The 12,372-nt window shown below is 44.4% G+C and overlaps 1 protein-coding gene across 8 annotated transcripts in view; it reads left to right on the forward strand.

Moving 5' to 3' along the window:
- The window catches only part of ABTB2 (ankyrin repeat and BTB domain containing 2), a 152,631-nt gene that overhangs the window by 136,092 nt on the left and 4,167 nt on the right, over positions 1-12,372 (forward strand). For all 8 annotated transcript variants that reach the window (XM_054828690.1, XM_054828689.1, XM_054828685.1 and 5 more), the window contains 10 exons: positions 1,108-1,197; positions 1,658-1,759; positions 3,812-3,908; positions 5,180-5,315; positions 7,144-7,370; positions 8,163-8,341; positions 9,298-9,403; positions 9,509-9,611; positions 10,123-10,213; positions 12,004-12,072. In XM_054828690.1, coding sequence (XP_054684665.1) covers positions 1,108-1,197; positions 1,658-1,759; positions 3,812-3,908; positions 5,180-5,315; positions 7,144-7,370; positions 8,163-8,341; positions 9,298-9,403; positions 9,509-9,611; positions 10,123-10,213; positions 12,004-12,072 — 1,200 coding nt within the window. The remainder of the gene's footprint in view (positions 1-1,107; positions 1,198-1,657; positions 1,760-3,811; positions 3,909-5,179; positions 5,316-7,143; positions 7,371-8,162; positions 8,342-9,297; positions 9,404-9,508; positions 9,612-10,122; positions 10,214-12,003; positions 12,073-12,372) is intronic.

Consider the following 12,372-nt stretch of genomic DNA (forward strand, 5'->3'; position numbering starts at 1 on the left):
CTGTCACAGGACAGAACATTCAGCACTGGCACCTGGTAAAGCTCAGTCCATATATCTTGATTTCTTCTGGTCATGATGAGTCATCTTAACACACTGTGCAGAGTGCACCTCTGAGGCATCGCAAACCATCTCTCACCGGGCAAGTACAGCAAAAGTTTTGCTGCAAATCCTATGATAGACAGGACTGTTGGACTAATTTAACATATAAGCTTTAGATCCAAGTTCAGGTTTTGACCACTCCCAGAACATGAGCGTGTCCGACGTTAAGGTGTGTGTTCAGACCCACTTCTATGTGTATGTAGATGTAACCGCCTCAAACGCAGGAAGACTGGAATTGTGGCTGTTTAGAAAAGGCACCTTTGCAGAACTCCTCTGTGTGAGATGTAATTCTATTTTACAATATATGTCCATCTCTAAAGATGAAGCTGTATTATTACAGAATGAGCAGCAGAGAGGCCACCTGTGAAAAATTCAAACACGATAATTAAGGGGGGGGGGGGGGAAGCTGTAGGATGCGAGCAGGAATGGATTTTACTAGGCCATTTCCTTTCTGTCCTTGGCAACTTCTGGAATGAACTCTGTAAGCAAGGCTCATTTCTCTCGTAATTCATCTCCGAGTCGTCATGGTTTGCTGGTTAAGTAGAGAGAGGGAGAGATTTATGAAATTGAAATGCTGAGATATTGTGGCAAATAGGATTTTAGCAGGGGGGATAAGTTGCCAAATAAATTAATCTTGTGTATTTTTGTGTTGTTTTCTGCTTTCGGTTCATCTGGCTACAAATGATCCAAGAAATGGTATTTCTTTTTTGGCAGCCTTGAGAAAGCTCAAGAATTGTGGACAATACCTGGCTGGGATTTTCAGTGATCCTTTTGTATTCTTGCAATCTTGTCCCATGATGTTTTGTCCACATCATGTTCCAATACTAGTGCATTGTGCCCACTCTGCATAGATACCAAACTGTTTTGAACATACACGTATGCTGTCCCTACACACGTGTGCGCACACACACTCTAATGTACGTTAAGATTCAAACTCACTGTGTCCATGACAGGTTCACAGTTGATAGGTAAAGAAAAACAATTTATTTTTCTTTCTTCTTCCTGAAGGGTATGACCCCACTGATGTACGCCTGTGCTGCTGGAGATGAAGCCATGGTCCAAATGCTTATAGATGCTGGAGCAAATCTAGATATACCAGTGAGTAATGGAGGATGCTCTCCCCATAATTATTCATCTGTAAACTAACAAGTGCAGTTATGAAATCTCTCCTAGCAACTAAAGGCTTCAGTTCTGGAAGCTTCTGAGCAAGGCACTTCTTTCAGAAACCATTGCTTCAGGGATTTGGGAGGGGGAAGAAAATCTTCAAAACCTCTCAGAGCACTCAGTGGCTCCAATTAGGATTGGCATTGGCAAGTCTAATAGGCGTGGTGGGGGTGGAGAGGGCTCCCTCCTGAAAGAACTGCCACTAGGAGAAACCAATAAGCCCATTAAAACGGCCCAGGGGACTGGACAGAATGACTGTTGTTCTCTAAACAGAGTAAGTTACCATTCCCCGGGGTTGTCACTTGCAAAGAAAAAAGCTGGTTATGTACAAGTCTAAAGATTATGTCAGACAGACGCTGCAGTGGTTAGTAACGACCCAGTTCCTTTCTCCCAGGTTCCCAGTACCTCTCCACGATACCCTTCGGTCCACCCTGACAGCCGGCACTGGACCGCTCTTACCTTCGCTGTGCTACATGGGCACATCTCTGTTGTTCAGGTAAGTGGAGGAAACCCCCCCGGTCGGGAATCTTTACAGGAGACACAGAGGGCCTGAAGCGCGGCACTGCGAGCCACGTGCTGAGTGGCACCCTCGCTGTTTTCCTGAGCACAGACCTCTCACGTGCAGTTTGGTGGAAGCCTTCTAAAAACCAGTGAAAATTTGCATGTTTTGAAAATGAGGAGAATGCAACTGATGCTTTTATTGGGGAACTGTGAATTGATGAGCTAATTCCTAGCAAGGCTTTCATAACAAAACACAGTATGTTTCCTTATTTTTCTTTGGTTTCAGTATTGGTCCAAGGCTTACCACTTCCAGAACAATGCTGCACAGTCATTTCTTTGGTATTAGATAAACTAGTGCTTCATGTGGAGCAATTATAGGTGGACTGTTTTCTAACTTTAGATGTTAATTGGTTTATACATTTACATGTGCAAATATTAAGTGTATGCTGATTTCTGCTCTAATGGCAGCAAATCATCTGTAACTTCCTTTATAATCCTCGAGAATTGCATGAACAAGACTTAAGCCGTTGTGGGAACTGAGCCTCTTGCATCCTCCCTGCTCCCTTTTCTGGGGAATTAATGCAGGGGGCAGTGGAATGGGGAGAGGAATTCAAAACCGATCACAGCAGATAGTCTGCTGCTGCTGAATTTAATTTACCTTCTGCTCAATGGGGAAAAAAAAAAAAATATGTAAGCAAATGGAGGCTGCACACACACACACTTTTTTTTGTGTGTGTACATTTGTAAATAATTACAAAGATTAGATTCCACCTGGCAAATTCCCAGGGCAGCCTTCGGTATTACAAAGGTTGGACAGCCTTAATTTACATGTGAGATAAGAGCATGATTCTCCCAGGAGATGCAGCCAAGTATATCAAAGCTCCTGTTGGACTGCATTACCCACAATGTTTGGTTCTTTTATTTTGGTTAAAACTTCTAAAAATGACATACTTTTTTTTTTCATTCAGCAACTATTATTAAAAGGATAGATGTCAGCTTTTGCTGAAATCAGTGTATATAAAATCGCCTTTCCAGTTAAGTTCTGCCAAGTGATACTTGCGTGGCATAGCCGGCATCTTGAGAGAGAAACAAAGCAGCCGACGAACCAGCAGTCATGCCCTGCAAAAAGTTTTATACTAAAAATGTGCATGTGTATGCTGTTTGTGCCAAGGCCAAGGTCATTGCTAATTGGGGATGGCTGAAACTCTTAAATGGTGACAGTTACACGATACAGCCAGCTGGACTCCTACACACGGTGGGAGAACCTTGCTGGTGACACGCATGTGGGCAGGGCTGATCCTCCCTGCACAGGAGAGGGGCAGCACCCACCACTCTGCACCTGCGAGCGGAGCTGCTCTGGGTCCCGCAATGCTGCCTGCCACCACTACAGGGCCACAAAAGGTCCCTGTCATCTTGTGACCTTCTCCCCTTCATCAGGGAGGGGAGGGAAGGGAATTTCCCTTGCAAGGAGCTTGAGGTGTTCGGTGAAAGCAGGTTCCGTGTGTGGCAAATCGCTGCAGCTGCCAGGGCGTCCTTACGCAGCGGCTGAGAGACCAAGAGGTATGTTTGGCCTCCAGGGCTAATTCCCAGGAGGAACCCTGTTTCCTGAGCACAGCATGAAACTAAATAAGATGGACTTCCTGCGCTGAAGAGAAGCTCTGATTGCAGAGCTCCATGGAGTTGGGAAATTACAATTGCAAAACCATGGTCAGAGGAGATTAAAAAATCCAAAACCAAGTAGGTGATGTTCTCCAAGTTGCCAGCTGAGCACCTTTCCAGCATAAACTCACTGTTGAAAGCACAGTAAAGCAAAAGAAAATAAGAAAACTCCAAACTGACGTTCAGGTGAACACTTTATAGCCCTAGGCTGAGCGAGAAATTTGCCTTGCAATAGGTATTTTGCTTTAGCCTTTGCGATGGTTCCTTTGTGTACACCCACTCTTCACCGTGAATCTGCTGGTTTTCCTTTCTAACACGCAGCCTCTTCTGGTTTGTCTTTCTGAATTGCTCTTTTCTCAACTCGTTGTCTTTCCTGTGTCTCTTGCAGCTGCTCTTGGACGCTGGCGCTCACGTCGAGGGCTCTGCCGTTAACAGTGGAGAAGACAACTATGCTGAGACTCCTCTTCAGCTGGCTTCCGCAGCAGGTAAGCTCAGTGCAGCCTCAGCACACTCCATCTCCTGCTACCACAGAATAACCACAACCAATTCACACACGTGTCCGGCGTCTGTAAAATGCGTTGGGAGTCACTTTGCACTGCAATTTAATGCATCGTAGGTACAGTAAAGATACCAAATGGGGCACAGTGAGCTGGATACTAAGAAGTCAGCGGGTCTTTTTCATTTCTAAAACAGCAGTAAGAACCCCGTGTGAGTTGGCAGTGACTAACAGCCGTTGTCATGTGGCAAGAGCTTGATGGGCACTAAATGAGCGTCTGCTTTTGTAACTAGTCCCAACACTTACCTCCTGCCAGCGGCCTCCATGGTAAAGCTGACTGAAACAACTCCTTTGCACAGGGCACTGTCAAGAAACAGAAACCAGCTACTGTCCAGTCTAGGCATGTCATAGATCTAAATAACTTCCAGATGCAAAAATTAACAAGTTTAAATTCAGCCTGGGGAAAAATAACTGCTATATAAAAAAAATTTGGTTTATTAATTTGTTAAATACAAGTAAAATTCTGCATTTCTTGAATGAGAAGAATCATGAGAAGAGTTTAGCATTCTGTGAACAAGTCTGTGCTAGCCTAAAAGTACCTGTTGTTTTTCAACACTTTTCACCTGTTTTTACTTTTTTTCCTTCATTTCTTTCTGCTTCGTTTTTGTGCGTTTATGATGACGAGTCTGGCTTGCTCTGCGCCAAGCTTTATTGAAGGGATGAAAAAAATGGCCTCCTCCCCTCCCAATGACAGATACTCATTGCGCTGGGTCTCTTGCACCACTCACTACTACATCTAATGAAAACGGTGGAACGGAGGCCTGCCTGAACGTGGACTGCACCGATATTCTTGTCTGCAGGGTGGTTTTAGGGAGCTGTGGTCAGGAAGTGCAGCATAGAGCAGCTCCCTTCTGGCCTTCTCTGTTAACCGCAGCCACCAACTGATCAGCCGAGACTCTGGTCCTAGTTAAACTGGCTGCATACATCTCTGCTGGTGTGTATTGAAAGTGCCAGACCAGTTTAATTCTCTTTTCATTCTGCCTCTGGCTAGTTGTGCATTATTAGGTAATTGAAGTGACTCAGTTTCTCTCTCTCGAGCTGTTAGGAAGCGTAACGCATGCCTGTGGGATGCTCTCAAAGCTGTAGTTGGCAGCACAAAAGTTGCTGGTACAGTCTGTCTGTTACCAGTCCCACATCATGTGCTTTCAAAGAGGTAACAGACGTGGAATCATCATTATATTTCTGTCCATTTTTTCCTAGGGAACTACGAGCTGGTCAGCTTACTGCTAAGCAGGGGTGCTGATCCACTCCTGAGTATGCTGGAAGTCAATGGAATGTCTTCGTCGCTTCATGAAGATATGAACTGCTTCAGTCACTCGGCTGCACACGGGCACAGGTAAAGCTCCGTTTGTGGTCAGAACAAATGTTTTTGCCTATGGCCATCACTAGGTGTTCCCATGTGACTTTATATTACGTGTCTTACACCCAAATCCCTGGGGGTGCAGGTCAGAAGATGGTGTTAAGAGTCTCCTGATAGCAACTATTTTTTAGTGCCGTGCAGTTTTTCAGACTGTTCTGGTATAGGCAGCATCTTTTGAGTGCTTTGGGGAACCAAAAGATTCTTTAAACTGGTAGTTGCTCTCTGTTACATCCCTTTGAGAAAAAAATTATGCAAGACTTTCATTATTCAGCAACTACAACTTTGATTAAAGAAAGGCACAAAATACAACAGAAAGATCTTTGCTTTCTGCTTATTCTCTCACTTGCTGGTCTCGCTGTGCAGCACTAAGCGAGTAGGAACTGGTTCTAGGACATACGTGAGCAGACTAAGTTCAGCCTGTGGGTAGTTTAAGAGATAGTGGTTCATGTTCTGAGACAGAATCTAATCACATTCAGGTGGCAAAAATAATCTGTGACAGAATTTGCTTGACTGCAGTCTCTGGTTTTTGGGTGGCCGACCAAGAGGTTAGTTATTACAATGCTGAAAAGCCAGCCTGGGCTTTCCAGCCCTGTTTTCAGGGTAGTTATTTAGAAATAAGACATTACTTACAAACTCATCCAGAAATCCTTCTGTCCCCAGAAAAAATGTTAGTGTAACAAGCCAATTAAAACAGGCCTGAAACCGCCCACGTAGATGAGCTGAGCGATATCCAGAGGGTCTTGCAGCAGAACAGCTGGCCCTGCCAGTAGCGCGTTCAAGCGCAGCTACCTTGCTTGAGCACAGCTGTGTGTTACACTGGTGCCACACCTGCACCTCCAGGTACGGTGCACATCTGGATACACCACGGAAAATACCCCAAGCTCAAATGAGGGCCAAACTCTGCAAAGCTGGAACGGCCTAATGCAGTTATTTACAGTGTAAAACTACAAACACAGTTCTGTTCCCCTCCCACAATCTTCTGCAACATCCAACCATGCAAACTGTGACATTCAAGGTTTGTTCTCCAGTCTGGTAGGGCAGGGTGATCCTACAGCCCCAAATTAACATTTTTTTTTTAGTCATACTGAGTGGTGAAGGTGCAAAGAGAGCACCAGCTAGTGGCAATTCAGTGTCACAGCTGAGTGCTGGGGTGGGGAATGTTGCTGCAGATGGCTCCAGCTGGCTGTGGGGACACCAACGATGTGAGCTTTCTAAAGTGGCGGGACACAAACAAAAAAGCCTCTTCCTTGCAGCCTCTGTGTGAAATTCCAAACCAAAAAAATTCTCCCTGGATTTAGTGATGCAGAACTATCTTTCTTTTCTTTTCTTTTCCGGTTTCTATTCACTGATTCAGGAAGCAAGTCTGACTAAAACAACGTTAACAGTTCTTGAAGATGGTCATGTGGGGAATCAGCAAGGGTTCTAACAGACAGTCTCTGGTAAATCTTACTTCAGAGCTTAAGATGTAACCACACTCGGGGCTGGCAGAAGGAAGCGTGCTTCTGTGCAGAAGTATCGACTGCAATAAAAACCAACGTGCCCTAATGCTCTGAAATACGCCCTGGTACCACTAAGGGACAGGAGCATAGTGTCCTTCTTTTGCCCTTGCTTACCGGAGCATCAATTTCTAGCACGTGGGATAGGGAAGGACGAGCGCTTTAAATGCTGCTCCAACTCTGCCAGCTGTCTGGGGGAAGGAAATTGTTATTTACAAAGCCAGATCCCTAAACCCAAATCACCATAGTCCTGTCTGAATTGTTAATATTTCATTTATCAATAAGCGATATCTCTTCTTCCTCCTCAGGAATGTTCTGCGCAAGCTCCTGACCCAGCCCCAGCAACTGAAGGGGGACGTCCTCTCGCTGGAGGAGATTTTGGCCGAGGGAGTGGAGAGCGACACCTCCAGCCAGGGTAGCTCCAGTGAGGGGCAAGTCAGGCTATGTAAAACGCGGATGAAGGCTCTGCAGGAGGCCATGTATTACAGTGCTGAGCACGGCTATGTAGACATCACCATGGAGCTCAGGGCGCTTGGTAAGGTGTTTTCTTTAAGCGTTGCACACATTTAAGGTGTGAAAAGCTTTTCCCTCTGCCCCTTTCACTTGGAGAAGAATCTGTAACCCCAACTGCAAAGCTAGCCCAAGCTTATGGGAACTAGCCGTCTAAGTTAATCTTTAAAAAAAAGGTGTTTAAGGCTTCTCAATTTTTTTCCAAATTCCCACTGATCTGGGACATCCCTCACTTTTGGCTGGATCCTCTGTTCCCCAGTATCCAAGGCAAGGGGCCTGTCTCTTCCTCAGATACTCTGACACCTAAAATTCAGTATTAAAGAGGCTGGTCTCAAAACCAAAGCTAACATCAGAGATTAAATGGTTTGAGGTGAAAGAACAGATTTGATCTCAAGGTAGGAAAGAGAAGCTTTGAAGCTTGTGTGTCTAGACAGTTACAGGTAACCAGGAGAAAAGAACTCACCCCATGTTTTGCATAGGGTTAGGTATTCTTATGAATTCAGTTCAAATTTATTTTGTAGTTCTGACTAATCATGAAGCTAAATACACAATCAGGAGTCTCTGGTCCTTAACAATCAGCAGAAAGTTCCAACTTACCGTCCTGGTACCAATCCTCTGCTGCTGTAGATAAGTCACTTAATCTGCCAATGACCCAGTTCTGTCATCTCTTAATATCAAGACAAAACCGTATCTGCTGTTAGGGTGGATGTAAAGATCTACTTCAGTGCTGCTAAGTGTTAGTAAGGAGCAGAATTATCTACTCCAGGTGCTTCAGCAAACCATCATCTTTAACTGTTCATTTTTGCTGCGGCTGCAGGTGTCCCATGGAAGCTCCACGTGTGGATCGAGTCACTACGGACAACCTTCTACCAGTCTCGTTACTCAGTCGTACAGACCCTCTTACGGGAATTTGTCACCATTAAAGAGGAGGACTATAATGAAGAACTGGTTAACGAAGGGTTGCAGCTCATGTTTGATATCCTCAAAACCAGCAAAGTAATTATTAGTTTTGTAACAGTGTCAAAACCAAGTGTTTGTTTTTTGCTATTGCACAAGGTAGCACACAAGAACAAGTGAATGCCTCTGTCCCTAATGAGTTGTGGTAGGATGGCATTTATCTAAATTCATGTGCAGCCCACAAAAGCAGTCCTCACAGTAAAGACATGAATTTCAACAGAAGTGAAAGCTATTCTGTTAAAGTCCAGTTCAGGAACTGGCTTTTGAAACCATGGGAATGTAACAGGAAGACTTATCAATACAGATCTGGGCACTTCAGGTTCTCTCAGTAGTATCTTCTAGGAATTTTCTGCACGCTGCTTTTCTTCAGCAACATTTTCCTTCTGCTGTTTTATTTAAAGGGTGACTGGTTTTTTCCTTGCTTTTCAAGGCCTGTCTAGAACAGATTTGACCCATGGTGTATAGTTTAGCTGTCCCCTTTTGCAGATAAGTTCACCCAGTCTCTACCATGTTCTTGTTGGGAGGGGGACACATTTGAGATGTGTAGACAGGGGAAGCTGAGGAGTAGGTACAGCTCTTGATACCTCCATAATTGGCCACTGCAGCATACGTTGAACTATCCTTTAAATTAAAAGCAAGAGATTTTAACCGCCTAACTAGAACCAATTGCAAACTAGGAACCGGAACTCGGTACCTGACAATTAACTGATAGCATTAATCAGATCTTGCTGAGAACATGCCTGAGGGCTTACCCATAACAGAGGAGTGGCAGGGTGAGCTTTTGCTGATGGACTCTTTTATGGTGGCCCGTAAACTGTTGCTGAGACCATTCTGTCAGAGCATACGTGTTCAGATCACGCGCTCGTCCCTCTGTTCAGAGGTTATTCTTGTAGGGTGCAGTTGCTATAATCCTCAAGTGAACTGTTACACCATGTGTTTGAAACCTGCTCAATACCAAGTGCCGATTGATGATACCTGTTCTGTCCTCCTTACAGAATGATTCGATTAATCAGCAGCTTGCCTCCATCTTCACCCACTGCTACGGCAGCAGTCCGATACCCAGCATTCCTGAAATCCGAAAGACACTGCCAGCGCGGCTAGGTAAGATGCTCGCCTAAACAGTGACGTTCTTATGATTTTTTTTTTTTAAAGTATCCAGAGTTTCAAAAAAAACCTCACCGTCTTTTTTTTGTCTTACCCTAACAGATCCTCACTTTCTAAACAATAAAGAAATGTCTGATGTAACTTTCTTAGTAGAAGGAAAGCTATTTTATGCACACAAAGTCCTGCTGGTTACTGCCTCTAATAGGTGAGTCGCTCTTCATAGCCAAGCGTTGAAGGGACGTTTGGCCCTTTAGTCTCCATTTGTGTGACTAGCTCTTGCTCCCTCATTGCAGCGAGGCATCAACTAAGGACAGAGATTACAGACCATCATTCAGGTCTGCAGGGCTAAGCCACATCTTTCTTCCTGTTCCCCCTCTCGGAGTTTGCTTGCTAGAGCTATGCTTGCTCCAGACTTCCTGGAAATCTCACCCCTGACCTGGTACACTTGCAGTTAATTCACTTCTTTCCCTGTTATTCACATAAACAGTGTTTTGCAACTATTCTAGGATGGGATTGGATCAGACCCAAGCGATTTCTGGGTTAAGCTGTCCCTGAAGTTCTAAACTAATTGTCATTAAATTGAAATAAATGTTTCAATTGTCAACGTGCAAACAAGAACAAGGAAAGATCTTTATTTTCCCCTTACTTAGGCTCTTTGTCAATAGGTCACGAGTACTTGAAGCACTAATACAGAACTCTATTAAAACCATTCTCAGGTTTAAGACACTGATGACCAATAAAACAGAACATGACGGCCATGGCAGCAAGACCGTTGAAATCAGCGATATGAAATACAATATTTTCAAGGTGAGTAACTTACTCTACCTTTTCTTTATTCTTTTCATCTTCTCACATACTTGGAAGCTAAGACTAAGCCAAGGCTTCAGATCATAGGTAATTCGCAAGTAGAGATGGAGTTCATTTCACATATAATACACACCTGTATTTCAGGGGTATTCTGATCTTTGTCCAAACTTTCCAGCTAGGACCAACCTTAGAACAGAAACCTCCAGCTGATATTCTTATTTTCTTGGAGAAACTAGTCTTCTACTTGAAGTAGCTTTATACTTTTTAAGGCACCATTTTCACGCTGTGCTAAGCAAATAGTAAACTTATTTACAGCAGGTGGACTGCTGACAGTAACTCAAATAAGATTATCAGAAATCAATGGTGTCCCTTTCAAGAAAGGCTCAAAATTGAGAATTGCACTTTGCTTTTAGGACGTTTCCAGGTTTAATGGACCTAAGGGAGGTTCATTTGTGATGGAGACACAGTAAGTTACTTAACGCATACCCAAGGAAAAACCAAATCAGTGAAATGTGACAGTTAAGTTATTCCAGCTTTCCAGATCTGCATTTCAGATTTGGAAGAAAGGTACAGAACAGGGAAATCCAAAGTGCAGAATGGGTTGTGTAACTGTTTCACTACAGGGTTGAGGCTTTTCCTTTTTTCTAAGCAAACAAAACAAGCAAAGCTGTTGGTCAGCAGTGCTGTCATCTCACGTAGAGGGAACGGAGTTGACCATAAGAACATCATTGTTCTACTTGAAAGAGGCTGTACAAGTTTTGTGTTGGATAGATGACAGCCAAATTTTGCAGCTCAGGCCAGGACAGATAAAAGAAAATGTAGTTGAGTGTATTGAAACAAGCCTCACTAGAAACCTTTTGATGTAAAAAGGTTGTTAAAGATAAACTTATGTTTCACTGGAGAGAGCAACAAATCAAAAAGAATTAAAACAGTGAAATACTTCACAGAATTAAACAATTTGGTGGTAAATAAAATCAGGCGAGTTAAGGAGATGATGGCATCCTACAGCCATCTCAGTTACAGTGCACAGTGAATGCTGAGCCACCAGAGATCTGTGTTCTGCTCAGGGCTCTGCTGGAAACCAGCTTTGCTCCCCTGTAATTCCATAATACAAATAAGGCAATTTGAAAAGTAGAAGCTTAGTTTTGTTACCACTACTGTTAGAAAAGGTGAGCACAGCATGCAGTCCCCGCACCTGCTCACCCAGGACACTGGACTGGCTTCTCTTTCCAGCACCAAATCTAGTTGTTCCCAAGATGAGACAGTGCTGGTTTCGGTGGGGGCATGCGCATGTAGATCAAAGAGCAGAAGCTGCCTCCTGCTCTCCCTGCAAACAATTAGGCCTTTTCCTCTGGCCCTGATGAGGGGGCTGGAAGCTGATTAGAAGCACAGCAGGGGAGGCGAGTGGCTGGGAGGTCCCAGAGACACACACATGCTCATGGCATGGCAGTCTGAGTGCTCCAGCTAGCTGGCAGCTCTGTGTGCGACCAGCCTGCGAGGCTTTACAAAACTGGATCTAAAGAACCGTTTTACAAGGACATTTGTGTTGCTCAGAGACACACTGTCACCCTCAGCCTGAAATCCTCACCAGGGCCCTTTTCAGAGCCCAAGGAAGAAAAGAATATTAGAAAGCATCAGATTTGCAACACTAGACAGAAAAAGCTAACAGCAGAGGCAAGAGCCAGCAGACCACGCGATTCCCGTCTGCTCAGGAAGGGGAGCACAGCCACTCACAGCCCCTTGTGACTTCAGTGATAAGAGCTTCAGGCCTGGCCTTCTTCCCATTTCAGATGCTGATGCAGTATTTATACTATGGAGGAACAGAATCTATGGAAATTCCCACCACTGACATCTTAGAGGTGAGAGTGTTTCCTTCTAAGTCTTGCTAAGTGCACTGGGGCGTAAACAGAGCTTGAAAGGCAAAATCTGGGAGCCAACGGCAAGCTGCCAATCCAGGAGTATACTTACTGCTTTGAAACGAGCTTAAAGTTTCAAAACACCATTGCTTGGAAATAAGAACTACCAATTATGTTTTGTTATGTCCATGGGACGCTGGGGAGGGGAAATCACTGCAGTGCTTTGGTACCCAGGGTTGGGTGGAAGCCTCCTTCGCACCACATCCTCCCTGTCCTGGGAGGAGGAAGCAGGGGTGCTGTGCT

This window comes from Grus americana, chromosome 5 (genome assembly GCF_028858705.1).
Source record: "Grus americana isolate bGruAme1 chromosome 5, bGruAme1.mat, whole genome shotgun sequence".
Lineage (NCBI taxonomy): Eukaryota > Metazoa > Chordata > Aves > Gruiformes > Gruidae > Grus > Grus americana.